This window comes from Osmerus mordax, chromosome 10, assembly GCF_038355195.1.
Source record: "Osmerus mordax isolate fOsmMor3 chromosome 10, fOsmMor3.pri, whole genome shotgun sequence".
NCBI classification, from domain to species: Eukaryota; Metazoa; Chordata; class Actinopteri; order Osmeriformes; family Osmeridae; genus Osmerus; species Osmerus mordax.
In genome coordinates this window covers 17,222,780-17,250,479 of record NC_090059.1, presented here as the reverse complement: position 1 = coordinate 17,250,479, position 27,700 = coordinate 17,222,780, and the positions used below count along the sequence as shown (strand labels likewise).

The window sequence follows — 27,700 nt, the reverse complement described above, 5'->3', positions numbered from 1 at the left end:
AAATAGTAGCTAAAATGATTTCGTTCATGCACTCACAAAAAGGTCCATTTAAAGTCAGTTTGACTAAATACAAAGAGGCCATAGAATAGTTTTTACCAATATTATATTATTCCAATATTCAAGCAATCACAGAAGCAATTACAATTGACAACAAGGGAAATCAATTTAAGAATGTTTTGAATCTTGCTCTTTGCAAAAATAAAAATACTTAATTATACATAAAACTAAAATAATAAATCAAGTTCACAGTTGAAAAAAACCTAAGGCTGCCTCTCTTTCAAATTTTGATTTGGTCCCTTATCTAATATGACTTTTACAATCAATAAGACTTTAACTTGTGCAATTAAATCATCACAAAACAGATTTAAAAAAAACCATCAGCATATAAAAAAAACAGCTAAATTAAACAAAATCATTTTTTTCTAAACTGTACTGCAATCCTCCATGCACTCGCTCCTTTGTTAAGGGTAATCTCTTCCGGTAGCGATTCTAGTCCAGGCAGGGCTTTAAGGCTCTTCAAGTCCAGATGGTTCTCCAGAGTGGACCTAATACTGCAGGCAGCAGGGAGGGAGGAGAAGGAGCAACAGTTAGTCTTGTGGTCCATTGTTCTCAACACACGCATTCCTATTCAGTCTCTGGCCAGCTGCTGGGTATATAGAGCTGACCTGTGCCGGCAGAGGGTGTATCACTTAAGCCCCTTTCCCCTGACAGATGGCTGCCTGCAGGGGTCACGCTCTGGCCCCGGGTCAAAACCACTCATCTCTTTAGGACACCCCCATGTTGTTGTTACCGAATACAAAAACATTCCTTTAAACATCAGAGTGTGTCCGGGTGTGGATCCCCGAAATGGCACTCTTTCCAATTTGAGTATTCGAATCAATATGAAAACAGCTCGACAGTGACAACACTGCCAATCAAAGGATTTCAATTGTGTGTTAAAGATTTGTCCCCCTCACCCAAACACACACACAGACACACCCAAACACACACACACCCAAACACACACACACAAACACACACACACACACACACACACACACACAAACACACACCCAAACACACACACACACACACACACCACTCCTTTGCCAGCGCACACACAGTCTGCATGTGATTGCACGTGTTGCTAGTTGTGTTCGAGGGTCACGGGGGACACGAGAGGAGAAGGTTCGTACTCCCAGTGTGGTGGGTAAGATTCCTGCGCAGCGCTGCCGTTGGTCTTCAGCAGGAGAATCTCATGCAGCTCCAAGGAGAAGGTCTCCACATCTGTGACGGCAAGGAAAACCCCCAGCTCTCTCTTCTCCTCGTCGGACAGCTCCTCCTGGAACTCGGGCGGGAGTTTCTGAAATGGGTCCTAAACACAGCAAAGACACTCAAATGAACCAAATGATATCTCCAAATCAAACATAATTATACATGTCATGACAACCATCACCACCTGTTAAGATAAGGAGACCTAACGATAAGATTCAATTGACTCGGGATATCTGTTTTTCTTGTTTTGGCTCCACGTTTGGTATGCCATGGCTGGCGACACACTTTCTCTAGATTTACAACCCAGGGGGGTGGGGCTGATGTGCTTGTAGGGGGTCAATTACTGGTGGGCGCACAGGGTCAGAGGTCATCTGGGGTCGACTGGGTGAGAGGATTGACCTAACCACAAACTAAAAGTGCTCCCAGAGGGGGAACAGCAGAACATTTTAGAACCGCAGAGCTTTTGTGTTTCCTTCAGGAGCGGCTCTGACTTTGCCCACAATCATAGTTCCCGATCAGAGTTTGTTTATCAGAGATACGGAGAGAAGCGTCTCATACGAACCTGCCCAGTGTTCAGCAGGAGCTCAGACTTCCAGCTGGTGAGTAGCTGCCAGGTAAAGAGGCTCTGCCCCAGCCTGCTCTCCCCCAGGGCCTGAGAGGACCACGTTCATCCAAACACCTTCCATGAGTATCTCAAGCTTTTACACAAGGTATGTTGATCGCAACAGCATCTCTGGAGAGAGAATCCCTACCTTCTTGACACTGTCGGAGATCTGTGGGCCCATCTTGAGGGTGTCTGTGAGGTAGGTCAGGAGCGAGGCCCCAGGCGGCCCGCCCATCTTCCCCAGGAAGCGCAGGCCGATCTCCACGGCGAACACGGCGTCGCACACGTCGGTGTACGAGCGCAGGCTGGATCTGATGGCCCCGCTCACCGAGCCCTTCAGAGGCTCCTGTGACAGGGACAAAACAACTGCTAATGGAGCGCGCTCAGTGGCGCCTGGCGGGGCAGACCGGGTTGAGGAATTTGACCTCGAGATAAATGGCCTCTTCAAGTCCCATAGGAGAACCACTGTGTTAACCCAGACTGTTGCGGAACATGTGGGTCCAGAGCATGAAATCAGTGGTTCCAAGTGTGTAAAAACTAAAAACGCAACATCTACTAATGTACATTTCTGCTTACCTGAGGAATGTTATCTCTGACCTCCGTTAAAACCACTGAGAAGTCTTGCAGATGTCTTTTTAAGTATTTCGAGGTGTCCTGATAATGAAAGAGAAGTAGTTCAGACGACGTGAATAGCTTTAGTTGTGTCCTGGGAATGTATTTAGTTTGAAGCTTGTGAACTTATTCCTGTTTCTCACCGCTTTTATAAGGGGCTTCCCAGTCACATGGCTGCGTGCCAGTTGAGCCTGTATACCCTGCAGGTTGTAACTACAGTCAGCCTCCTTGCCTTTCCTCAAGGTGTAGTGGCAGTGAGCTAACACTAGGGGCAGCAGCTCTCTCTCCGGATGGCACAGGGTCAACTGAGTCTCTGATACTCCCTCCAGGGAAACACTGTAGTCACTGCTGCCAGAGAGAGCAAATATGTCAAAATCAAACCTCAAATCTGTTTAAAAATGTAATTAATTGTATTTTTATGGCCCTTTTTTTGCAAGCAATGTCAAACATTGGCTTCACATACACCCATAGAACTGCACCTAAACCTTCCAAGCAGATGGGGAAAAACGTGAGGGAAAACTCAACTCTTAATATCAAAAACTCTTAATATAATTTTGTGTTTTTTTTAAGGTTTTGGAACTTTTTGGTGCCTCACCCATGGTCTAGATGACTGAGTCGCCGGGCCTCACTGACCAGGCTGTTGTGAGTCTGGGACAGGAAGTCCAGTAAGACTTGCAGACAGGACCCTGGGCCGTGTCGGCATGGCGACAAAACCTCCCCAGAGCTGTCCATCGTCAGCTCCTTCTCACACAACTGGTTGGCGACGCCCAGATCTGCTGCTCGTTACACACACACACACACACACACACACACACACACACACACACACAGGAAGGACAAGTTAGGACACAGATATGGTAAATCTACTCCTCATGACACACACAGGTCAGGACATACCATACAGGGCAGTAAATCTTCTGTTCATGAAACACACACAGACAGACACATAGGTTCTGAAAGGACATACAGGAAAGTAAATCTGCTTCTTATGTCTGACGCACACAGGTCAGGAGGAACGAGGCTGGGCCACCTTCAGCCACCGCTCACAGGGGGGTACACAGAGGCTGTTCCACATGGAGGTATTTACAAATCAAATCAAATGTATTTGTATAGCCCTTTTTACACGCAAGCATGTCACAGAGGGCTTCACATATGTCCATAGAACTGCCCCTCAACCAACCTAAACCCTCAAGGAAGACAAGGAAAAACTCCCAAAAAACTCTCAACAGGAGAAAAAAATGGAAGAAACCTTGGGAGGAGCAATTCAGAGAGGGATCCCCTCCTCCAGAGACGGTTGGTGAGAGAGAGGAGCAGAACACAGGCTTAACATAGTCATACAGTGTCGATGGGTTTTTAAAACACCAAAATCCATTGTTCAACTTTATAGATGTAGGACAGGACCGGGAGACTCGCGACCAGGTCCAGCGTTGGCTGACCGACGACCAGGCAGGTGCTGACAACTCAAACCCCCCACACCACAAGGGATGTGTGTGGGGGGGGGGGGGGGCAGAGAGAGGAGAGCAGGGATTACAGAATGCTAGGAGCAGCTAACAGTTACATTTGTTACTTACAGTTGTTGGCCACCTCCATCCGGAGAGAGTTCCACACCTCTGTGAAGGTCTGCACCCGGGCCAGCATCCCTTTATTCTGGGGACCTGCAGCAGGAGCCACAAGATAAGATTTGACTTTATTCTCCCGAAGGACATTTGTCTTGGACACGTACAGTGCAGTATCTGCTGTTTGAACACGTACGCAAAGTACATATACAGGCTGTCTCCAATACACAAGCACACATACACACATACACAATTTCACAGTACACACACATACATATGCACACACACACACAATACCTACAGTACACACACAAGGCTGCCATCAACCAATCAACTGCACACTGCCACACAACACACCCGTAATCAACCACAAAACAACTCATTATCACAAGTAACTATTCCTTTTCCACACTATGTTGATCTCCAGTGTACATGCCTGCTGGGATCTGCTGCATTAGCTGAGCAATGGTCTGATTGGTCCGATCCGCTGACGGTGGAAACACGAGCAGTAGGTCAGACTGCAACGCTGCCAACGCTGGAAGGTGGTGTAGCTGCCTCACACACTGCACCTACACCACACACACACACACACACACACAAACACACACACAAACACACACACACACACACAAACACACACACACACACACACCACACACACACACACACACACACACACACACACAATGCTTACACAGGGAATCTTCTGTTACACCACAACAAACAATATACTGTAATTTGGAATATATCACAATAGAGAATCCGTTGGGGTCCAAACTGATCACAAATCATCAAATAACAAAAGACAGTCGGTTGGGGTACCTTCCTGAGGAAGAGCGCCAGCAGGGGCACTGTGGTGCGTTCCTGGGCCTGGCCGACCAGCTGGGAGAAGCGCTCCACGGTCATGCTCTCCGGAAGGCTCCAGAAGGAGGAGTGGTGCGTGGGGCAGTCTGAGGGCAGGGGCAGCATGGGCCGGGGGTCTGAGTAGAGGAGCTTCATCAGGGGGCATCCCCCCAGCCTGTCGTCAGCACTCATCTGCTGCTGGGCCTCCGTCAGCCTGTCCCTCAGGTGCTGCCGACACAAACCAGAGCGCCGCAACCGTCAAAGTGTTGATAACACTCAAGTGTTTATGTATTACATTTACATTTAGTCATTTAGCAGACGCTCTTATCCAGAGCGACTTACTGTAAGTACAGGGACATTCCCCCCGAGGCAAGTAGGGTGAAGTGCCTTGCCCAAGGACACAACGTCATTTTGCACAGCTGGGAATCAAACCGGTAACCTTTAGATTACTAGCTCGACTCCCTAACCGCTCAGCCACCTGACTCCCTGTATTGTAGGTTCATCTCATGACCTTGTTTTTTTTTTACTCGCCAACACTTGGCAAGTAAAATGAAGAATTTGGGTGTTAAATGGACACATTTGCTGTGAGGGCTCCATAGAAAAACATGCGGCTGTATCGCAGGGTCTTATCTGAGAGCTGTGTGACAGTGTGTTACCTGGATGACTGGGTTGATGGCAGCCTCACAGACCAGCCTCTCCCATTGCTCCCGGCCCCGTCTGGAGGACAGGTCTGGCCTCGCATGGCGAGAGGCTGTGTAATATTCAAGGAGACGGTGTCAGATCAAATCTAACACCACTCTATAAGGACACTGTGGGAAAGCAAGCAAAAGCAGATGTTACCAGCTGTGGGGAACTCCAGACAAGTGTTCAGGACCAGGTGAAGCGTAACAGCGGTGTCGTCCAAGTTCTGATCCAGTGCCTTTCCCAGCACGTTCATGTCCTTCTCAAGGTGCCTCCACAGGAACGCTGTGACGTCTCCCACATGCGGGTCTATCATCCTGCTGACTCCCTACAATGAATGAGGTGAAGACAGGTTCATCATCACATCATACTGTAACATCACAACACTGTCATTTACGGCAAGGGTCTATATTATGTTTATATTATTATACAAGATATCATTTCAACATGTAGTTTACTGGAGGGGGAGAAAAAGTCTCACCTGGTGGTTTTTGAAGGCTCCTTGGAACATGGCCAGATGGGTGAGCAGGCGTAGTATTCTGGACTGGGCAGGTGACAGGTTTCTCTCTGGGACTTCAGTCCTTGTCCTGGCATCCCCCAGAATGTGTCCGGTCCTTGTCCTATCCTGTAGACTACGTTTACACAGGTACTCATGAACTCTCAAGAAAACAAGGCTGATTAGAGACTGCTTTGAGAAAACTTCCCAAACTGAAGTGACATTTGTGAATTTAAGTGACAAACCCGGAGGCAGCCATTTTGAATCCAGAAACCGGTATGTGCTGAACGCCACCCACTGGCACCCCACAGTCAGCGCATTTTGATGTTGCCACAGGTTTACCACACTGTGCAAAACAATAACATCAAACATTTACAGAAAACTAAAGCATGATAACATATGGTGTCCTTATGTTTGAAAACAAGAATTTGGTTTTAAACTGAATTAAGTAATCTCTCACCTCCCCAACAAAACACGGATGCCCGTTGGTACAATCTACAATTTGAAAAGGTACATGATAATCATTGCTGCGGTACAGCTTGAAATAAAAAAAATGGATCTTTCAAATGAGAAAATTACAAATACAGGTAATTTCGCCAACAAACAAAAGAGTTACTCACAGTACATCTGCATCTTTCCCTGTCCAGCCATCCACTGCTGAGCTTCACTTGTGTGATCATCAGGCATGGTGGGCAGGAAGGAGACCTGCAGAACAACACGATGTTTACATACTGAATCCCTCTCCAGGCTATGTAGCGGTGACAGCTAGCCCACAGAAGAAGGCCTTACTGTCATACTCTGAGGCTGGGAGGAGATCTGCTGTAGAGGAGCCAGTAGCGGGTTCCCAGTGAGGAGCGCAGCACCTGCATGGACCAGCAGCTCCACCAGGGCGCGCCGCTGAGGGGTTAAAGCCTGGCTGATGCGAACAGGGGAGTTCAGCCCACCAATCCGATTGGATAGCAGCGATATGCAGAACGCCCTGGCTTCTTCTGTTTTCACTACCTTTTTCAGGAGGTCCTCAAGCATTTTTGTTTCCTGGTGCATAAAAACAACAATTTGAAGAGCAGTGCATAGACATGTCTGTATCATCTGCCAATAGCGGCCCAGTCGCAAGTAGTTACCTGTGGAGCGGGACGTATGTTTGCGTTTGGAGATGCCAAGCGACAGGTGACCTGTCTGAACAAGGCCAGCACCAGATGTACCAAGGGTGAGGGAGTAACACCTACATGTTTCTGGAGAGGAGAAACAGACAGATTAGGGATGCTCAAAGAAAGAAATTTGATAACCGTTGCTTGAGCGTCAACAAACAAAACGAAAACACAGTTTTCATCGGTTAAACATAACCGATAGTATTAACCGGTAAAAATGTGTAGGCTGCAGGGTCAATTATGAGCATCCCTAATACAGATCACAGTTAAAATCCCTTAGGGGATCCCTATACTGTAGAGCTGTAGGCCTACGTAGATGTCCTGGTTCTGACCTGCAGTACTGTCATGAGCGGTTCTGGGCTGTTCCCCAGCAGGGCCAGGGCCACCCCGTCCCTCAGCGCCCGGTACGCCGGCCCACAGCACAGGAACTGGTCCACCTCCTCTGGAATCATTCGCTAGAAAGCAACCAGCCAGCACGTAAGAAGACGTTACTTTTAATTATCTTCTCCTCGCGCCTAAAACCTCATGTCAGTTTAAAAGTTATTATTTTATTTTTTCAATACGGTACGTTCACCATACATCACATGGTGAGCACGTGGAGACTCAAATAGATGCTAATTCCATCCTATGGTGGTATGTGAGGGACAGAGATGTACCTGCAGTCTGAGGACCTCTGGGGGAAACACCCATGCCCACTGGGGTGTGTTCATCACGCCCAGCACACAGTCCATCCCAGCCTGCTTGTTGAGCGCTCGGAGCAGGTACACTTTGTACCAGTCGTTGCCACAGTAGTCACACACTGCCTTGACCTGCCCCAGATACTCCACCACCTCTCCAGGCCAACCCGTGTCAACTGAGGGGAAAATGGAACGCATGGGATATTACAAACCTGTCTCACGTCAGATCAAAATAGATTTTCTTGAAAGGTAAATGACTGTCTGCAATTTTTCGAGGCTGCATTTAATCTGTTAAGTTCTCCTCACCCTGGGGCTGGGCCGTGGCTCTTTGTAGCAGTCTGGCAGCCGTGGCCAAGCACAGTCTCAGACGAGCCATGGTCAGCAGAAACTCTGCTGGGTCTTCCTGCCGCCCGGGGGTCTGCTTCCTGGCTACCCTGCCCAAGAACCTGGCCTCCTCCTGGAGACTCTTCTGCTGATCTCTGGCCTCCTCCAACCCTCTCCCTCCTCCTGGACAGTGGAGGGAGTCCTACAACAAACCAACAACAAGACATAACTCATATACAGTGTTTTAGGTGGTGATGAATCTGGAACGCGGGAGAGTTAGGGGAAGACCGTTACCTGGAAACAGTTGACAAAGAGCAGGTAAAGCTCAGTCCGGTCTTCACGGTTCATGATGTTCTCCTCCAGGTTCCGGAGGTAGGACTGGATGTGACTCTTCACCTGCTCAAAACTGAGACAAGAACCAGTAAACAACACAAAATAACACACAGAAATAACACAAAATAACACAGAAAAAGTTATTTGTGTATGTGTGTGTTTGTGTATGTTCTAGTGTTCTTGTTTACCTGTACTGTAGCAGGAGTTTAGGCAGCACGGAGCGGACCACTGGGCTGTTGTCGACGCACTCCAAGAAGGGAGTGAGCTGTCTAGTCTTGTACACATCCCCTACAACCCAACAGCCACAACCACCACTCCATCAACCACAACTACACCAACCACAACAACCACATCCGCAAAATCAACACATTAACATCAACAGAAGCCTTTAGTCCCGTGGACGTGGTGTTCTGGCCGCCTCACCCTGTGCAAAGATGAGCAGGGAGAAGAGCAGCTCTATCAATCCTTCTCCGGGCTTTTCCCCGTCAGACAGGCAGAACCTGGACACCACCTCCAGGAAGAAGGAGTTGCAGCAGCCTCTGACCTCTGCATGCTGCTGCAGCGCTGCCCTGGGACAGCACAGTGAACCAGCACAACACAGTCACACACTGAATGAGCCATTGGAACATCTATTGTTGTTGTTTGTTTTTTTGTGGTATTTCTGCCTATATAATTTATTTCTGATAGAGATAGTGTGTTTGGAGATGACAGGAAATGTGGGGATAGAGAGATAGAAAGGGAGAGAGAGAGAGAGAGAGAGAGAGAGAGAGAGGGAGAGAGAGAGAGAGAGAGAGAGAGGAGAGAGAGAGAGAGAGAGAGAGAGAGAGAGAGAGGGAGAGAGAGAGGGAGAGAGGGAGAGAGAGAGAGAGAGAGAGAGAGAGAGAGAGGGAGGAGGAGGGAGGGAGGGAGGGAGGGAGGGAGGGAGGGAGGGAGGGAGGGAGGGAGGGAGGGAGGGAGGGAGGGAGGGAGGGAGGGAGGGAGGGAGGGAGAGAGGATGACATGCAGTAGAGGGCCTAGTCCGGATTTGAACTATCAATCGTGAGGACATTTCCCGTACTCTTCATCATCTAAGTCGATTCAATTCAGTGACATAATCAAAGACACAAATTGCAATACACGTATAACTTACTTGATGTTCTCAGAAGTGTTTGGCTGGAAGTTAGGTGGAATGTCTTCCCTGCACTTGGGACAGAAACGCCTGTCGGCCTGAAGGCTTCCCTGGAGACAGGCTAGACAGAAGACGTGTTCACAGGGCAAGACGGATGGATCTTTGAGCTCAGACAGGCATACTGGGCAATGAATGCCAAACCTGCAGAAGGCAAATGGAATAGCAAATATAATGATAATACACCTTCCACCTCACGGTACATAAGGCATTAATGTGACAGACATTTGATTAATTTATTTGTTGACACTTTAGATCCAGGTGTTTGTTTTAAGCGTTAGTAAGGCCCTTATTCCGTTAACTAACGCTTATTGCATCTTATGATAACACTAACCCTTACCCTATCCCTAACCAACAGTATAAAACACTTGGTCTTACTAACATAAATGTGTGTTATTAAGCATATTATAAGGGCCTTTATTACCTATACACTATCACTTATTACATGAACCTAGATCTAAGATGTATATTGTATTTGGAGAGAGGATCTAACCGTAGGTCCTTGCTGATGCACTCCTCGTGATAGGAGTTGAGGATACGCATGAGCTGCTGTAGTGTGTCCACACTCCTCAGATCAGGAGAGTCCTGCATCAGCTGGGAGGACAACATCAACAACTTAAACATACATTTTCCATCCCAATTCAGAGGTACTTTCAACGCCAATCCTCTAAAACTTACGTTTTGGAGAAGGTTGCAGTGTTTGAGAGCCAGCTCCTCCAATCTAGTGTCCCTCTGTTTAGCCTCAAACATAACCTGCTGGATGAACGCTGCCACGACAAGCATCCCACTCCATATCGACCTTCCAGAAGAAAAGTTGCAAGTCGTTGAGAGGCAGATACCTATCTGTGTGTCTTGTCTTAGTGTTAAGTATAGGGACTACCTGATGGAGTCCAAGTGCTGGCGACAGCTGGGGCTGCAGAGAGCTCTGTACTTCTGGCCAAAAGCTCGATCTAGACACGGCTGTAGGAGCTCCACTTGGCACAGGAAGGCTTTACATTCTTCAAAGGAGCTCACAACCTGGAGCTTGGTCCTCTCTACACAGATACCAAGAGCCAAAATGTCCTCGCTCTGCCAGAAAACAAGGTTTAATCACACTGGACAAAATCAGTACACGACTAGAAGTAGACAGGCTAGGTATTGTTGTCACCATTTCTGAAGGCTCCGTCTTTGAGCCCTGCTGTACGATCTGTGAGGTTAGATGAGGCTGGGCCAGAAGGATGTGGGAGAGTGTGTCAAGTCGAGGGGTGTAGTGTCGGGCTGCAGCCATGACCCAGGCAGGGGAGAGGTCAGGGGTCACGTTCATGTTCTGCTGAAGGTCAGCCACGCACCCCAGCAATGCCTTTGTGAACAACTGACAAAGGAAAGAGGAAATGTAATATTTTCAAACAACTGTTTAGAAAGTTTTGAAAGGTTAAAAAAATATTTCTGAAAAACAGTTTCACCCCAACGTTTTCTACCTTTAGAAATGTTTGGGGGAACTTTTTTTCAGAAATATTTTTTCAACCTTTCAAAACTTTTTTTCAAAACTTTTAAGGAGTGAAAGTATTTTTTTTTAAATAAATAGTGGATTCAAGTTGAAAAATCTACACTCTTACATCTTACACTGGCATATGAAATAACCATGAAAAATTTAATTTATGGATCTGCACCTTTAACTCATCCTCAGACTTGATCTTGAAGGAGAGAAGCAGGAAGTCACAGAGGTAGCGATGGCCATACTCAGACTGTTCCTGGTCTGAGAGAGCCTGCAGATAGCTGCCCAGCCTACTGTTGGTGACACTGCTCACAAACTGCAGAATCCGATGAGAGCTGCTATTCTCCTTGGTTGCTAAGAGAAGTGAGGGACAGACCAATTTTGATACGATCGCACAACTCACACCTGACGTATCTACGCAAATACGCAAATATGAATTGTTAGTCGGAATTTACCAGGTACAAACTCTGACTCCTCCAACAGACTGTGGAAGTTCATTCTGATTAGCCAACTGAAGGGAGCAGCACCAGGACGTCCCTGAACACCCAACAGTAAGTCGTGTTGGACCGGCACCTCTTTATCGTCGTTACCACTACAACAGGACAGTAAGAAAACAGTAAGATAAATGGCCAGATTGAGGGAAAAGTCACCAAAATAAATCTCCTAATGTTCAATAGATCACCTGGAACTGTGAGGAGTAACGAGATCTAGAATCTGTTTGTCTTCCAGAATGTTGAGCCACAGCTGTGTCAGTCCTGGGCTCAGCCCAGCACAGAGGAGGAGGTCGAGGTTGGCGTTCCGATCCAACACCTCCACAAACCCAGCCAGAAGTGGAGTCAGGGTGGACTGTAGACGACGCCACAATGTATGTCTGAAGATGTGGAAACGAACAGAGCACAGCTCCAATCATGCACCGTTCCTGGGACGTAGATCACTCTGTCAGTAGCTTTTAAACTCTACCTTAAAGTTCCTCCTTCCTGGAGAGACTGGCTTTTCTTGGCTTCTATGTTGACCCACTCCCCAGGTTGTGGCATCAGTTCCTCCCTCTGAGCCAAGACTGCTGCTAGTCTTGCAAGCAGCACCTCCTGGAAGCGGGCTGTTATAACAGAAAAATATACAAATATCAAATTTATACAAACTTTTACTGGAAATCAAAGACTATCCATCGCATCTTTGCATTAGTACCACAGCTGCAAAAGGCAATCGTGTTTTTACCTCCTATGTCCCCTTGATCCTCTCCCAGCAGAGCCAGAAGTATGTGCATGCGCTTCATGCTTCTGGAGGTCATGCCTGTGGGTTCTCTTAACAGACCCACGGCCTTCTGGACGCAGGACCTCACCAGGGATAGACCATGAAGGTATGCAGTCTCTGCCTGTACCTGCACATGACCACACAGCTCACTAGGTCTCTCACTTATATTGATAACTATTGGTAAGGACTAAAACAAAGATTTTTGTAAGAATCCATTTTCAGACTGTGAAATGATTAAAGATGAGGAAGATGGCATACACAAATGTCACTTACGTTTACCTTTTGGATGTTCTCACAGTCATCTACTGCAGTCAGAAGTTTGCTGATAGACGTTCCACAGAAAAGGGAAAGGTTCAGGCTCATGTCGTGGGTGTCCCGGAGGTCATCAATATGCACAGAGTGCCAAACTCCTACATAAACAACATACCCAACAACACATTATTGTTGTATGATACAAACATCCATACAGAATCAAATGCATTTCATTTGTCAGTTACCCACCTCCTTGGAAACCAATGTACTTAGATCGCCTTGGAATCCGGGACAGCTTGGTGATGAAAACCACAACACAGTTCTGATCTGATTTGGCAGCGATCAAGTAATTCATGGTGCAGTACCTGTAAACAAAGTTGGAAGGTTTCAAAAACACTGATGTATGAATTGTAAATGTGTATGTAAATATGTATTGTTACAATGATTGTCAATGTAGCCTCTTGACTTGAAGTATACTTTGCTGATGCTATGAGTTCTCCACTGCAGTGGGATTCCTCTATGTCCATTTGAACAAAAAGAATGTGGCCAGCATCTCGTAGGAAACCCCTGAAAGAGTCAAGTGTTTGAGAAATGTATAAAAAGACAAATGAACAAAAAAATATTTTTCCTATATTATATCAAGGAGAGTTACTGTACCCAATCTTGCTGCTGAAGGATAGTTCTGTGTCAAATTGGTGAAGGGAAAGAAGGAGAAGTCTCTGGTTGTCCAAACCCAGAGCACTAGCCAACCCTCTCACATCCGATTTGGTTAACAAGCTGGAGAATGTAGTGACCTAATGAAGACAGAAATAGAGAGTAATGCTGGAAACCTGTACAATCAATGGTTTTATAAGGTGAGAGTTGTGGTATGTTTCTTACCTCTACAAACCTGCTGGAATCGTTCATTTGACTCAAGAAGACCACCATGAAATCTCTGAGAGAGCGATGCTGCTGGTGGTGGAAGTACATTTTCTGAAGTCTCTCTTTCTCCTGATTGCCTAAGTCTGAGTACTTAAGCCTCAGCACTGAGTCTGGTGTAGCACAATTCAAGACGAAACCCTTGGCTGATTCAAAGAGCTCGTCTTCCTGGTCAGTATAGTTAATAGGGTTTTCAATCTCAAGTTCATCTTCATTCAAATCTATTTCCATGCCTACTTCATCCCCTTCTCTGTCTGTGCATGTTTGTTGCTCTGGATCGTCATTATCTAACATGTCCATCCCCTCAATCTTGTCCGCCAACACATCCCTCTGCTTCTCATGATCACCGTTTACGTCCTGTTGACGTCTGTTGGCAACTTCATTAGCTTCAACCTCTTCCAAGGGATCAGTTTCGGAATCCTCTAGATGCGGATGTAGTACATCTCCATCTTCCCCTTGTTGCTCCCTCCGCTCTAGAGCTTGCAGGAGTGCACTTGCACAGGCATCCCCATGGAAGCCAATGAACACGTCAGAAAGCTGGAAATTCTCAGAATCCCCACCTGAGAATTCTTGCATCCACTGCTTGAGTTTGGCCAGGACCCTGCACTGCCAGGGGCTCAGGTCTGTGCTCCGGTCAACTCTGTGCTTCTCCAGCCTGTTGATGAGGGGCACAGGGAACTGCTCATAAACCTTTTTTTGGTCCTCTATGACCACCAGCCTGAAGTCCTTGTGGACCCGACACTTCACCCTGTGGGAACCCAGGCCCAGATCCACATACTGCTGTCCACTGTAGTAAACGTAGTACTGATTCAAAGCATCGTAGAGGCTCTCGTAAAGATTTTGCATGTTCAGAAGGATTACAGTGCGACCTGTCTCCATGCAGCTTTTCACCCGGTTGACATTTCGGCAGATCTGAGCATACTCCTGGTCCTTGGGAAAGCCGGAGCCAAACACAATCTCAGGGGATGCATAGTCTCCTTTGGAAAAGACTCGTTGCTGCAGAATATGTAGGGCTGCATTGTTAGTGGTCAGTAAAAGAAGGTACCGACTCTCTTGATTATTGCCACAGTCGAGATTCTGTTCTACCATCTGCAGAGTGCTTGGCATGGGTACATCTCTGTGGTTCTGAAAGATATCTTCGAAGAAAATGAGTGGATCAAAACCTTCGGGCTGTCCACTGAAATTGCGCAAGATGGCTTCTGCCAGCTGGCTGTCATTTGGCTCTTGTCCTGTACATTTGACCGTGGCAAAAAGCATTTTCACCAGACTGTAGTAATCACGGAGGCCAAAGAACTGATTTTTCTTTGTGTGATCACAAATCTTCAAGAAGTCCTTTGCCAGTTGAGGGAAGAGATGTTTGATTTTTAGAAGAATGTGTGAGGAAGATGAGCAGATCCCTTTTGCAGTTTCCACCAGCTCGTTTTCACTGGGATCCCATCGGGACAGGAAAATGCCCCTGTTCATCTTTGCTGGGTCCAAGGCCCAATTTGAGATCCCAACAAATCCAACTTTCATGTGTGGGTCAGGCCTTTCATTGTCAATGCAGCCATCTTCCAAGAGTGGATGAAGGGTCTTCAGTGGCATCTGCGGTGAGTCCTCCGCAAGTCCAATCTCATCAAGAACCACCACTGACACATACTCGTCCATGTTCTGGTCCTTCTGGAAACGAGCACAATTCTGAAAAGTTCCAATGATCCCTTCGGGGCTGGAGTGAGGACTGCACTGAAAGGAGACCATGTGAACCTGCTTGAGCTTCTGGAAGAGCTTGCAGTTCGATCTATGGCCCTTCATGGCTTCGTCTACCACTGTCTTAGCAAGGGATTTGGAGCTCCCTGGCTTGCCAACCAGGAAGAGAGGAATCTTGAGTTCAATGCAGACCACCATTAGGAACACATTCTCTTTCAGGGCTATGTTCTTAGCCACAGTCTCTCTCGTCTCGATGTTCTTGAGGAACAAGTCTTGGCATGAGGAAATCTCAAGTTGCAGTGATTTCGCCGAATTAAGTGTTCTTGGAAAGTGTTTGCTGATCGCTGACAGATAGTCATCCTTTGAAGAAAGAGATGGGTAGTAGCACACACCTACTGCCAGTGCCAAACACTTCCACGTCTTCTGAACACTGCAGAGTTCACGGAAATCTGAGAAAATGTGTTCACTGAGGAGGTAAAACCACACCAGCACCTTCATGGACCTCTCCACATCTCGGAGGCTAACAAAGCTGCACTCGTTCTTTCTGCTGCGCATGTATGACTGAGAGGTGGCAAGAACCATTGATATTCCTCTGACGCATTCATCAGGTAAACGATGATCCTTTACCTTCTTCCAGACAATCTGTCTAATGTAAGAAAACTCGGTTGCATCACTCAGCTGGCCAAAGTCCCAGACTAATGGAACCATGCTAGGAGGCAGCGGATGAACTCTGTAAACAAGCTGCCTCAAAGGGACTTTGCCAAGACGGTCCTGTGTTTCCTCTGCTTTCACTCTGTATCCTAACCCAGCGCGTTCCAAACGTTCTACCATTTCAGGGGTATGTCTCCGATAAGGATTGCAGGCGGCGATTATTTTCAAGCCAGTGTCTGTCTTCAAAGGATGTCCTTCCACAGTCCTGTCACACAAGACTTCTTTGATCGCAAAGATCGATTCTGTAGTGTTGGCCTCATCAAAGAACAGAATGGTGTCCAGTTTGTGGGTTGTGTGGTTCTTTTGAGCTTGTCTCTCTGCTTCCCTCACCTTTCTGTAGATCATCTCGGCTGTGGTTCCTCCATGAACTTTGATCAGTTTCAAGTTTTCCACATTTCTTCCCTCTCTCTGCAGATCACAGAGGAAGCGGACCAATCTGGTTTTTCCACAGCCAGTTTCACCCATGATGATGACTGGAATCCCACAACGGAATCTCATTTGAATGGCTAACATCTTCATCACGTTATCAGCAGTAAGCTCATAAGTTGGGTCTGGGTCAAATTCCCCCATGATTCCCTTCTGGGCACCAACAACACGAGAAATTCTCTTGATCTTCTCTGTTCGCGCCAAACTGTCGAACTCCTCTGTGAGGGAGATTTTCTGCTGTTGAAGGCCCTCAAACAGTTTGGATGTCATCACATCTCCCATTAGCACCCGGTGGCTTTGGGGATCAACTGCATTGAAAGTGTTTCCGCTGGGACTCTTTTGCACATGAAAGCCAAGGAAAGACATTGAGAATCTGTCGGCGTTGAAGAAAATGTATGGGTGAGACTGATGTTCCCAGCGTTTCCGAATCGTCAGACGGGACAGAAGCTCATCTTCTGGGTTGCTCTCGAAAAAAGGAGAAGGGCTTTGGTCAGAGGTGTTCAAAGACGGGGAGGAGAAATCTCGAGCCATTTCAATCATGAACTTGACGATGAAGTTCTTGAAACCTGGTAGATGATCAGCAAGGAAGTCAGGATCACAGAATATTGAATCTTCGCAGTTTTTCAGCTGCAGGTTGAGGAACCAGGTGAAGTTCTTCAATTCAGCCCAAGAGGGATCTTTCATTGCACAGTTTGCCAAAAGGTGATGCAGACAGTCAATTGGATCTCCCTCTCTGGATCCTTCAGGATACTTAAAATGATCAAGGTTCTCATTCCTGTTGTAGCGCTTTAGGAATTGGTAGGGTCTCTGAATTGCTTCACTGGCAAATTCCTGCTCATCCATCAATGGTTCGTGTGTTCTCGTGTTGCCACGTTTAGAAAGCAACAGGGTTTTCACCTCCAGTGGTGGTCTGCATTGAATGGTGGGTAAAATGTCAAGAAGTCCGATTCTCATCTGTAAAAACAAGCATGATTAAATAATTCAATACATTATTTTACATTTACTTTATATATTTTTGTTTAATGGGTAGATGTAATTGGGAATACATATGGATGGATAAAATGTGATATACCTCCTTTTTTTGTGATTGAGTATGAAGAGTCGGTCTCAAAGTCTCAACAACAATGAGGTGTGCTGAATTTCTCCTCCACAACATTCCCTGGCTATCATGCAAACAGCCCAGCACCAAGAGAGCAAAGAGGAATTCCTCAAGTCCAGAGCTAACCTGAAAATGACCAAAACAAACACATCATGGATACTAAATGCAACACATATCAATCCATGCATCAGATAAACAAATATTTGTTAAATGGAAGAGAGAAGGGCACTATAATAGACTTACTGCAGCTGTATCAATGTGTAGCAATACAGGGTCCTGTTCTCTCAGAGGAGCCAGTCTCTCTGACAGGGTTTTCAGGAAAGAGTCCAGGTCGATCTGCGGCTCTATCAGACGGATTCTAATGTGCCGGGCGTTTGTAGATCTCTGCCTGAATTTCTCAAAAAGACGCTCAACATAAAGGGATTTTCCTGTGGAAACAACAGCAGAAAAATGCTGTGAAAATGTACCAACTACATTCTAAACAGTACATATTCACTTGAATCTGACACTTGTTTCCTCTTACCAACTGAGGGGCGGGTAGATGACACCACCCAGACGGACAGGTTGCCTGGATACGCAAGTGGAGCAGAGCTGTGCCGCACCTGAACAGTAAAGTGGTGATGAAGATATCTTTTGGCATCTTCTGTGGTTAAGACAACTCCTGCCTGCACTTTGTGGTTGCTGAAGAATGATGGGACGTAAGTGTGCTGGTGCATCACTGGGCTGACTATCACCAGGCGGTAATGAGCTCCAGCGCTTCTCTCCAGGGTCTCAAAATGCTCCCCTAGAGCCACACTGACATCATAGCCCAGCAGCCCCGGGTTCACAAGCGTGTAGATCCTCTGCTGGTTGCATGTGACACCTTGTCCCAGGGCCCGACGGAGGAAGATCTCCACCTGCTCCTCTGTGGTCTCGTTTTGGCAAACCAGCACCTCATCAGTAGAGGGCATTGGCTTCTCCGGGCTCTCTAAGTAAAACGATAAAGTGGTACTTAAAGCCTCTGCAACTGGACAGAGAACCAGGTTGGGCTTCCCTTCCTGAAGTGCAGGCGGCAGCTTCCGTTTGATGTGCTGCTGGTTCATGTCTGAGAGGCACGAGAGGACACGTGCCAGGGTGGAAATGTCCAGAAGTTCTTTGAGGAATCTTGGCATGTCGTCTTTAAAGCATCTCCAGAGAGCCTCCACACTATCCTGCACATCCTCATCCGTGGGCTCCCTGTGTGTCACAGGTGAGAGGTCAACGCCATGATGATCCATCCCATCTTCTTCACTGTCTGAGGAGAATTCGATCATCTCCGTAACTTCATCCTCGTCATCACTTCCACGAGGCTCCTCGTGGTGTTCATCTTCCCAATCTGCCGGAGTGAGGGCTTTAGAAAATAAGTTGGTCTCTTGGGCCACCGCCTCCCTGAGATCCGTCAGGGTGCACGCAGGTTTGATGGGAGACAACAGGTGCCACACCTGCTGAGGAACTGAGACCTGTCGAGTGCATATCTTGTAGATCCATTGGCACAGGTAGAGCACCTGTTCTGAGGTGTAGTGGTTCAGGGAGTGGAACTCGGAGCGCCTCTCTCTGAGGAAAGCACACCACTCCTTATGGCAGATCTCCATGGAGCGACACAGCCCCTGCAGCTGCTCTGTCACCTCTCCGTGGTACACCATTTCTTTACCCTGCAAGGACGAGAAGCTCACTCGGATGCACGGCTGGATCTGTTCGCTACACTGGATCTCTGCACGCCACTCGCGAAAAAGCATGTTGCCCGAAGACTGCATTTGGAGGAGGATGGAACTCAGTCTCTGGACACCCTCAAACACCTTCAGAAGCAGAAGAGATAAACCAGAAGACGAATCAGTTTATGTTGTTGTACAGTAAGTCTCCAAGCAAAGACCAACAAAAACATGGATAAAACCATCAGACCTGGGTGAACCTGTTGACTTGTTCCTTGCCATGCTCTCCTTTGGAAGACATGAGCATTAGCTTGTTCTGCAGTTCCAGTAACTCCTCCAAGATGTGATCTTTATAAGCATTATCCTTCTTTACTCTGACCCAGAGAAAGCTCTGCAGACATCTCTGCAAACAAAAGTTGGTTTATTACACTGGAAATGCACAGGGAAGATGAAGCTGAACTCAAATGTATATACGTTGTGTATATGCTATGTATTCAGCCTTGTATAAGACCATGATCCATACACCCACCTTCTCTGTGGGTTTCTCTGACCAGCTTATGTGGTACACCCCCTGGGCATTGATCGCCGTAGCCAGGGCGAGAGACGATTGCTCCACTGAACCGTGGGTCTGGCTCAACTCTTTCAGCCAATCCAGGCAACGAGTGGAGTCCCTCTATGTAAAAAAGAACTCAACATTCACATGTCAACATCTCCAAGAAAGTCATGTCTGCAAATGCAATTGTAAGTCAAGGAGGAATAGTTCACCAGTTTGTCTGGCAGTGTCTCATCCCTGCGTAGGGTGTCCCACACCTGCCTGGCACAGGTCATGAATTCTTTGAAGTCGGCAGTGGAGGAGAGGGAATATAGTAAAGGACTGAATCCCATCACCGCAGCATGGAAGCAGGCCACTCTATCTATGTCTGCGTCGTTCTCCCCAGCTGAGATGAAGGCCAAGTCCACAAAGACCTTCACATCTCTTATATCTGTAAAAGGAGAGACAGAAAGAGCGGACATGCAACTAAAGCGATACCTCGGTACATTGCACTAGGTTAACACGTTTACTTAACTATCCCTCATCACGCTTTAAATGTAAACAGCTCAGGCCGGGTGATGGCAGCTTACTCTTGTCCTTCACCCAGCTGACTAGCGTGTGGCATTCTAGAAACACCTCCAGGCATGCTGTGTGTCGAGGTGTAACTGTGGATAGCTGCCGCTTTGCACGGATGAGGTCTTCAGTGAGTGACCCCAAGACCCTCTGCTTGAATGATTGTTCCTTCTGTATATCAAATGAGAAAAGAGTATTACATTCTTTTTATTTTTAAATACAGCATTTTTTTGTGGTATACATTCAATTCCACTTAACAGTACCCCTTTGGCACCTTGAACGTTAAGATGCTGCAAAAATAAACAAAACGAAACACTGTCCTTTTGGAAACAGAATTTGTGAGTATATTACCAGTTGTGTGAGGCAGTGAATCTCACTGAAGTCTCCCTTCAGCTGCAATTGATTGACTATCTTGAGAACTGCGCTGGCCGAGGCTGCAGCATGGTGGAGCTGCCGGTACTCCTGGATCTGGTGGAGCCTGGTCTCCTCCCAGCCGTGCTGTAACTGCTGACACCCATCAAGCCTGGCAGACATCAGGCTCAACTCCCTCTTCATTTGCACCCCTTCTCCCTGGTCCCCCATGGTATTCAGGGCCTGGTCTAGCTCCTCAAACGTGACAGATGCAGAAGCTATCCTGAAGCCTAGCTGACAGAATTTCGTCAGTCGAGGGCTCCAGATCGCACGGCAGACTTGCGCGAGGGTCGCCGACACAGGTGTGGAGATGCTGCCTTGTGCCGAGGCCCATTCCGCAGCCCCGCCCACCCAGGAAGACAGCAGCAGGTTGCTGTCACGGACCTCATGCATCTCTCTGGCCATGTTCAGGACCTCCAAGCTAGCACTGTACCAAAGAACCAGGTCCAAGGTTCCTGGTGCCTCTTCCACACCGTAGGCTTGGACTGACACTAGCTTATCCAAGCTCACTGACTGGAGATCTGCTCTGTGTTGCTCCTCAAGTGTGGAGATCTCAGGAACTAGGAGGAAATAACATTTAAAAAACAACTGTCTGGGTTCAAGATTTCAACACAAAAAGGATCAAAGCACACCTCAAATATCCTGACCACCATTATTTGTTCTGGTTTACATTCTTGTGCACATGTTGACCTCACCTGTTATGCTCTCTGACACCTTCTTCATCATCTTGATAAGAGTGTCCATGTGGTTTCTTTGCTCCATGAATTTCTTGAAGTCTTTTTCTCTCTGGGCCAACAGTCCCTCTGCCTTCACAGGAAGTCCCTCTACCTTGGTATTTATCTTATCTATGCAGGAAACAACCAAAATACTTTGAATATTTCTGGTAACTCTTCTTGGCAACATACCATTCAAGTCTTGCAAAGAAAGTTGTGAGGGCACGTACACCGGAGAAAGATCTTTATGAACTGTTGTCTGTGCTTTAGTACAGTTTTCAGGTGTTGAAGGGGTACATCTCCCTGACATAGAGCCTCCATCAGGGTTCCCAGGTCCCCCTGACAGACAGCAATCACCTTACCAGCTTCCTCATCCACCTGGATGTCCTTCCAGTCACCTGCATCACAATACCCCATAGAGAATTATGTAATACACACAAGCACTACTGCACATCACCAGCCTATAATAGGCCCATAATAATTCTATGATGACATATCTGTGATACCTTGTGAAAGAAGGTGGTTGACAGTAGACTGAGGGTTCAGCAACTGTTCCACGGTACTTTGTTCAAATCGTGCTGCGGACTCAACCACGATGGAGGACAGGACTTTGGAGGGAAGCTTTTGTGACAGGCTGAACAACGTCTGCATCAGGTCTCCCTCTTTACCAGCCTGAAAAACAAGCCATCAAATGATGTTCAAGCCATTTGACAATCAGTCCAATTTACTGGTCTCTAACAACGGACGATTTGAATGTAAGCAACTTGATAGTTTACCTCGCAGATTTTCTTGATGGCAGTGTGACACAGCTCCTGGAAGCAGGTCTGTATGAGCTCATGGCTCTTGTTTAAGGTCTCTGCTGATGTCGGAAGGCAGCTCACCACCACTTGGTCCACATCGCTGGACTGTGGATGAAGACAAACATCTTTGTCCAGAAAGCAGAGAACCCCGGCTGCTGGGAAACTGGTCTGGCTAATTTCTTTATTGTATTTATTTTTTATTTAACCTTTATTTAACCAGAAAAGTCTCTTGAGATTACTTTTTCAAAAGCATCCTGGCCAAGATAGGCGGCAGCAAGTAATTTAATAGTTACAAACAACAAAAAACGTATAAAAGTCACAAGCATAAATATAAAACCTACAAATACTAGTTAAAAACATTTACAGGACAAGGAATCAGTCTCTAAAGCTTTCATCAAAGACTTAAAAACACTTAGTGGGACATGTGTTTTCATTTTAGGCTACCTTATAAGTCCTTCCAAGCCGTGTGAACCACACTCACCATGGAGATCCTCTTCTTCAGTTCCTTCTCTATGCAGGACTCCCACTGAGCGGACACGCCCGGTACAGAGCACTCCACCCGCAGCAATGCATCCCACATCTACCCACACAACACATGTTATACCCTCCACACTTCATGGGGTTTGAATGTGTGTATTGATCTCTGAGGGTTTAGTACACTGTAGTTTAGTCTGCAGCAGACTAACAGAATGGCAGTGGTGATGATGTGTTATAAGGATTGATGATCATGTGAACAACCAAGGGATCTTGCGTTGATTTCAATACAGACTACAAGTTGAATAGTGAGGAAAATACAATAATAATGGTACTTAATATAGTTCTATTAGATGTCTACCTCAATTTCTTTGGGGTAGGAGAGTGTTTTGGACTGCTTCAGCAGGGGATGGGAAAGGAGGCCATCTCTGAACTGGCTAACATGTTGCTGCACCTTCCCCAGCTTGGTCCCCTCAGGCCTGTCCTCCTCAGAATCCTGAGTTTGGAAGAAAGCACAACAGTTATTACGATACTAAAACTACATGCCAATGAAGCAGTAAATACAGAAAGCCAACCTGTACCTTTTTTGCAAGAGCATCATGAATTTCGGCCACTTTCAGGAAAAGCTGGTAGGACAGCACAGCTGTGCGGTAAAACTGCACCAGTCGCACCATTCGACAAGTGCTCTTCAGAACATTAAGGCAACACAGTAGGATGGGCTGCACACATCCAGAATCCAGTAATCTATTTACGAAAAATACAAACACGATGCATCAATCCAAATATTAAATTTACAGTATAGGCAATGAGTCACAAGTAAGAGTTCAGATGTCAGTACCTCTTCTTGTCTTTCTCAACTTTCTCCAGAATATGCCTCAGGATCTTCTCAATGGCCTGTATGTGGGGGGGAAAATGTATACGTCTGATACACAGAGCACAATTTCTGATGGAGGAGGTGAACATATACCATCTGGAACATACCTCCACATTCTGTTGTGATTTGTTCTGGTCTGTGTCCTCGTCATACTTGCGAAGCCTGTACATCAGGCTCTGGATCAGGTTCTCTGGACAGGTTCCTGTCGATATGGAGAATTCTTTAACGTCCTCAAGAGCCACCATAGCCAGCCAGCTCACCAAGACCAGAGGCATCTCTTTAGCCAGAGAGATGTGACTCTGGATCAAAGTCATCATCATTCTATAACAGAAAAAACGCAACAGATGAAATAAAACTGCTTCATCGTAAGATAACTTGCAGGCTGGAGTTCCGCGCTGTAAGTCGATTACCTTCTTTTGTCAGGAAAACCGCGCACCCTCTCCCTGAACGTGCTGAACGGAACCGGACCCAGTCCTGACCAGTTCTGCTCCTCTACAGTAGGAGCAAGTCTGTCGGCATCTGCACCAGCCTGTCTGAGCGTGTGCAGTAGAGGAACCAGAAGAGGCAGCTCTGATACCGTCTGCTGTGCACAGTAGTTCATCAGACCCAGCACAGTACTGAAGGGACAGACAGAGATAGCAGCAATTATTATAAAGAAATTTACCATTGACTAGGTAAGCTGATCGATGGTATAAGAAACTACTATGAAATTCACACGTTTGTTATGGTAACATATGGAGTCAGGTGGCTGAGCGGTTAGGGAATCAGGCTAGTAATCAGGTTGCTGGTTCGATCCCTGGCTCTGCCTAATGACGTTGTGTCCTTGGGCAAGGCACTTCACCCTACTTGCCTCGGGGAGAATGTCCCTGTACTTACTGTAAATCGCTCTGGATAAGAGCATCTGCTAAATGTAAATGTAACAGGAGTACGCTGTGAACACATTGGGGGAAAAAAAGTTTTTAAACTCACTGTTGTGGGGCTGTGAAGACATGGTGCAAGCCTTCGATGTTTTTGTTGTCCAACGCATTACCTGAAGACACCAAACAGCAAAGCTCTGCCCAACCTTTCACTCCAAGGTTTATGTCACATGTCCTGGAGAGCATGAATACAGACAAGCCAAGTACAAGAGGGTTTCTAGCGATCCAGCTCTTTGCTGGATGGGATGCTCCCATCAAGAGCTGCAACAAACGCTCTGAGATCAGCTCTGACACCTGTGTAAGTAGAAAAGAGCACAAAAGACTTGTAAATACATGTATGGTATTTGATTTACAGTTTGTTACATTATTTACAGTTAAGTTTTTGTTCTAGAAATAGCTACTTCAAATACCAACCTTCACATATGGAGGGTTTGTATTATCTGGATAAAACACTCTTGGATGCATTGGGTTTAAAGTTTTCTGAAAATGTGCCAAGTTCTGAGCCAAGGTCTCAGTGCTGCCCTTCCTGAAGGGATCCCATTTGTCGAATGTTTTGTCCAGTAGCACAACAGCAGTCTTCAGCCAGGCATCAGAGATTTGCTGCTGTTTCGGTTTTGTCCAGCTTTCCAAAAACCCTCGTAAAGACCATGATTCCATGCGATTAATATGACCTTCATAAAGGTGCAATTCTGGAAAGATTGTTTGGATTATTATTATTATTATACATTATGATAGAAAGTTCACATTGATTACATTGATTGCAAATCGTTTACCTCTTACCATTTATTAGTGGATCAAATGGAATCTGAATTTGTCTGGTAGCTAACTCCCAAATCTCTTTCTGTCGTTGCTGCATGTAATATTGATAAGTCAAAGATTGTCCTCTGGTTATTAAGCTTTCCTTAATAGAAAGTCTTGTTTCCAATAGATAACCTGACTGGTCATGCAAGCCTCTGAAAATCAGAATTGAAAATATATACCATATTGAAAATAAATAATGAACAAAAAATGATTACATTAATACTGCATGTATAAATTAAGTGCAATTTAATATGAAACCCAAACAAGCCTATCATCAACTTTACTCACACAAAAGTAATAATTTCCAGCTGTAAATGTTCATTCTCAATCCATAGCCACAGCTTGTCATGTTCTTGATTGAACTTGAACCTTTTGTCCAGCACAGCGTAGGCATAGAAGGTGAACATGGGGACCCCAGGTGGACTCCTCACTGGGGAACACTTCCTGTTGACGAAGAAGAAATATACTGTATAACACAAACAGGTTGGTTTCTGAAGTCACACAAACACAGACAACATCACAACTGCAAAGTGTTTGTTGCGAACAGAGTCAAAAGAGACAAAGACATAATTGTAATATCAACAAGGCAGACGGTTGTTATGCGATTCGGAAATGTGTTTCATTCGCGCGAATAATTCTCTCCGCGTTTGGTGTGAACACAGTCATCTCACCGGCCTCCTCTGCTCTGGGATGTCGTTCTGTGTTGATCACCATCCTTGGAAGACTCCGTCTTCGATCCCTTCTCAGTCTCAGCATCCTTTCCCGTTACGGCCGAAGCATAGGACATGGGTTTCTTTCCCTCTAGGTTCCGGGCAGCGTCTCGGCCTTCTACGGAAGGCGGGTCCTTCTTTTCCTGCTTGTCTGGATTCTGACTTGTGGGCGGTTCTCCCACTGCTCCTTCACTGTCACCTCTGGCTTCGCCAGCCGTCGGTGCACCTGCTGGCTGAGTGTTAGCGTCAGGGTGGCCATCTTGTTTCGTCAGAGTGGAGTCATTGCCGTTGTTTTGCTTTGGCTGGCTAGGGTCAGTGCCGTCGTCTTGGTCTGGGGTCGTGTCAGAGGGGCCGCCCGGTTGTGATTGGCCGGTTTCACAAGAGTCCGTCTGTGTCTGCTGTGTGTTGTGAGTAACGACGGGGGTCTGGGTTTGCCTGCTCCTGCGTTTAGTCTTCTTTGTCTGGGTTTGAACTTGCACCTTCTGCACTTTTCTGGGGCTTGCTTGTTTCGTCTCAGTTGTCTGAAGGTGGCTGGGGTCGCTCCGGGGCCGAGGCAGACTGGTAGCAGCCTGGTTGTCTTCTTGTCGGCTTTGTGTCTGCAGGTCCATCGTTTCCTGGTCTTGATTGGTTGATGTCCCTCGATCGTTCATCTCTCCCGTTTCCACGGTGATTTGAGCTGGGACCACGCTGCTGTCGACTCCGCCTACTCTCTTTCTTCTCCTGTTGTTTTTCCTTCTTTTCGTCTTCTCATTTCCAGTCTTCCCGGGAGTCTCTCCTTGTGCCTTGTGACAAAACAAAAAACATTTAATTAACAACAGACTATATACCCCCCTAATAAATGTGTGAGGAGAATGACTTTTGGAACATACTGATGTGTCTGGATTCACAGGGATCTCTCCTCGGGTCCTTGGTCTCTTGATCAAAACATCGTCTGTGGTGGAGGTCTCAACCAGGTGCTCCCTGTCCTCAGTGACATGCTGCCCGGTCCTGGCCGGCACCTGAGGGCCCTGGGCCCCCTGATCACCTGAGCCTGACTCCATCTGCAGAGCCTCTTGAGGGCAGAAATCCCGTTGACGCCCTGAGTCTCTGGGTAAGTTTGGACTTTCACATTCACTCGCTGCCCATTGTCAACTACAGAAAAACATAGAAATAACATCATCAAATAAACGTGAAGCTGAAGAACTTAACGACAACACTAGTGACGGCTATATTTCAGTATATGTTTTATAGACACAGTTATGTCTACAAGTAGAGAAACGCAGTCACACCTCGTTTATGTTTACTTCCTCAGGCTTTTATCTAATTGCTGCCAAGTTTCTGTTTCCTGACAGACTGGGCATCCTATCGGCAGTCAAATGATTTCCACATTAACATGTTGCCAAAGCTGCAACAAGCCATGTAGCTTAAAATGTAACCCATACACAATGTTTGTCAAAACGTTGAAATGGTTTACATTACTTTCTGTCAAATGCATTGAGGTATTAGTCAAACCTGAACTAGGCTATTATTGATCCTAACTGCATTTTTTATGTTTGACAATGTATGACAATTATTACGCTGAATACAATATGCAAAAACTCACATAAAAACATATGAATCCTCTGTGTAAACAAACCTTTAAATGTTTGTCGTCTTCTTTCAATACGGACTATCAGTGTACACCTCGCATACAGAACTAATGGGCACCAACACAATTCGATGATGACGCTCCCGACACC

At 46.5% G+C, this 27,700-nt stretch overlaps 1 protein-coding gene across 1 annotated transcript; it reads right to left on the bottom strand.

Moving 5' to 3' along the window:
• Nucleotides 1-86: 86 nt before the first annotated feature.
• rnf213b (ring finger protein 213b) lies at nt 87-27,691 on the bottom strand. The gene is made up of 64 exons (XM_067244219.1): nt 27,598-27,691; nt 26,852-27,113; nt 25,944-26,764; nt 25,561-25,716; nt 25,252-25,424; nt 24,886-25,160; nt 24,524-24,765; nt 23,965-24,171; nt 23,662-23,875; nt 23,519-23,574; nt 23,256-23,424; nt 23,042-23,176; nt 22,688-22,786; nt 22,183-22,311; nt 21,913-22,078; nt 21,637-21,804; nt 21,389-21,538; nt 20,634-21,253; nt 20,300-20,453; nt 19,943-20,160; nt 19,707-19,850; nt 19,428-19,580; nt 18,034-19,324; nt 17,754-17,938; nt 17,484-17,636; nt 13,550-17,365; nt 13,328-13,464; nt 13,148-13,237; nt 12,920-13,035; nt 12,692-12,828; nt 12,383-12,545; nt 12,128-12,263; nt 11,850-12,038; nt 11,623-11,759; nt 11,343-11,521; nt 10,841-11,044; nt 10,574-10,761; nt 10,372-10,492; nt 10,187-10,287; nt 9,658-9,837; nt 8,952-9,097; nt 8,717-8,816; nt 8,490-8,601; nt 8,178-8,397; nt 7,851-8,047; nt 7,527-7,649; nt 7,168-7,278; nt 6,836-7,081; nt 6,667-6,751; nt 6,507-6,541; nt 6,292-6,392; nt 6,032-6,182; nt 5,710-5,878; nt 5,526-5,620; nt 4,849-5,097; nt 4,463-4,595; nt 4,042-4,125; nt 3,066-3,246; nt 2,614-2,815; nt 2,435-2,512; nt 2,007-2,204; nt 1,817-1,906; nt 1,176-1,354; nt 87-551 (listed from the first exon to the last, which is right to left on the bottom strand). Exons 2-64 carry the CDS (start codon nt 27,020-27,022, stop codon nt 413-415), a joined length of 15,567 nt encoding a protein of 5,188 aa, XP_067100320.1. The 5' UTR covers nt 27,023-27,113; nt 27,598-27,691; the 3' UTR covers nt 87-412.
• Nucleotides 27,692-27,700: the final 9 nt, after the last annotated feature.

Bases quoted from the DNA above. Each gene is read 5' to 3' on its own strand.
- rnf213b (XM_067244219.1), bottom strand. From the start codon at position 27,022: ATGGAGTCAGGCTCAGGTGATCAGGGGGCCCAGGGCCCTCAGGTGCCG. The intron at 24,766-24,885 runs GTTGGTATTTGA...CTACTTACACAG, and splicing joins CAAACCCTCCATATGTGAAG to GTGTCAGAGCTGATCTCAGA. The intron at 19,851-19,942 runs GTGAACTATTCC...TTTTTTACATAG, and splicing joins AGACACTGCCAGACAAACTG to AGGGACTCCACTCGTTGCCT.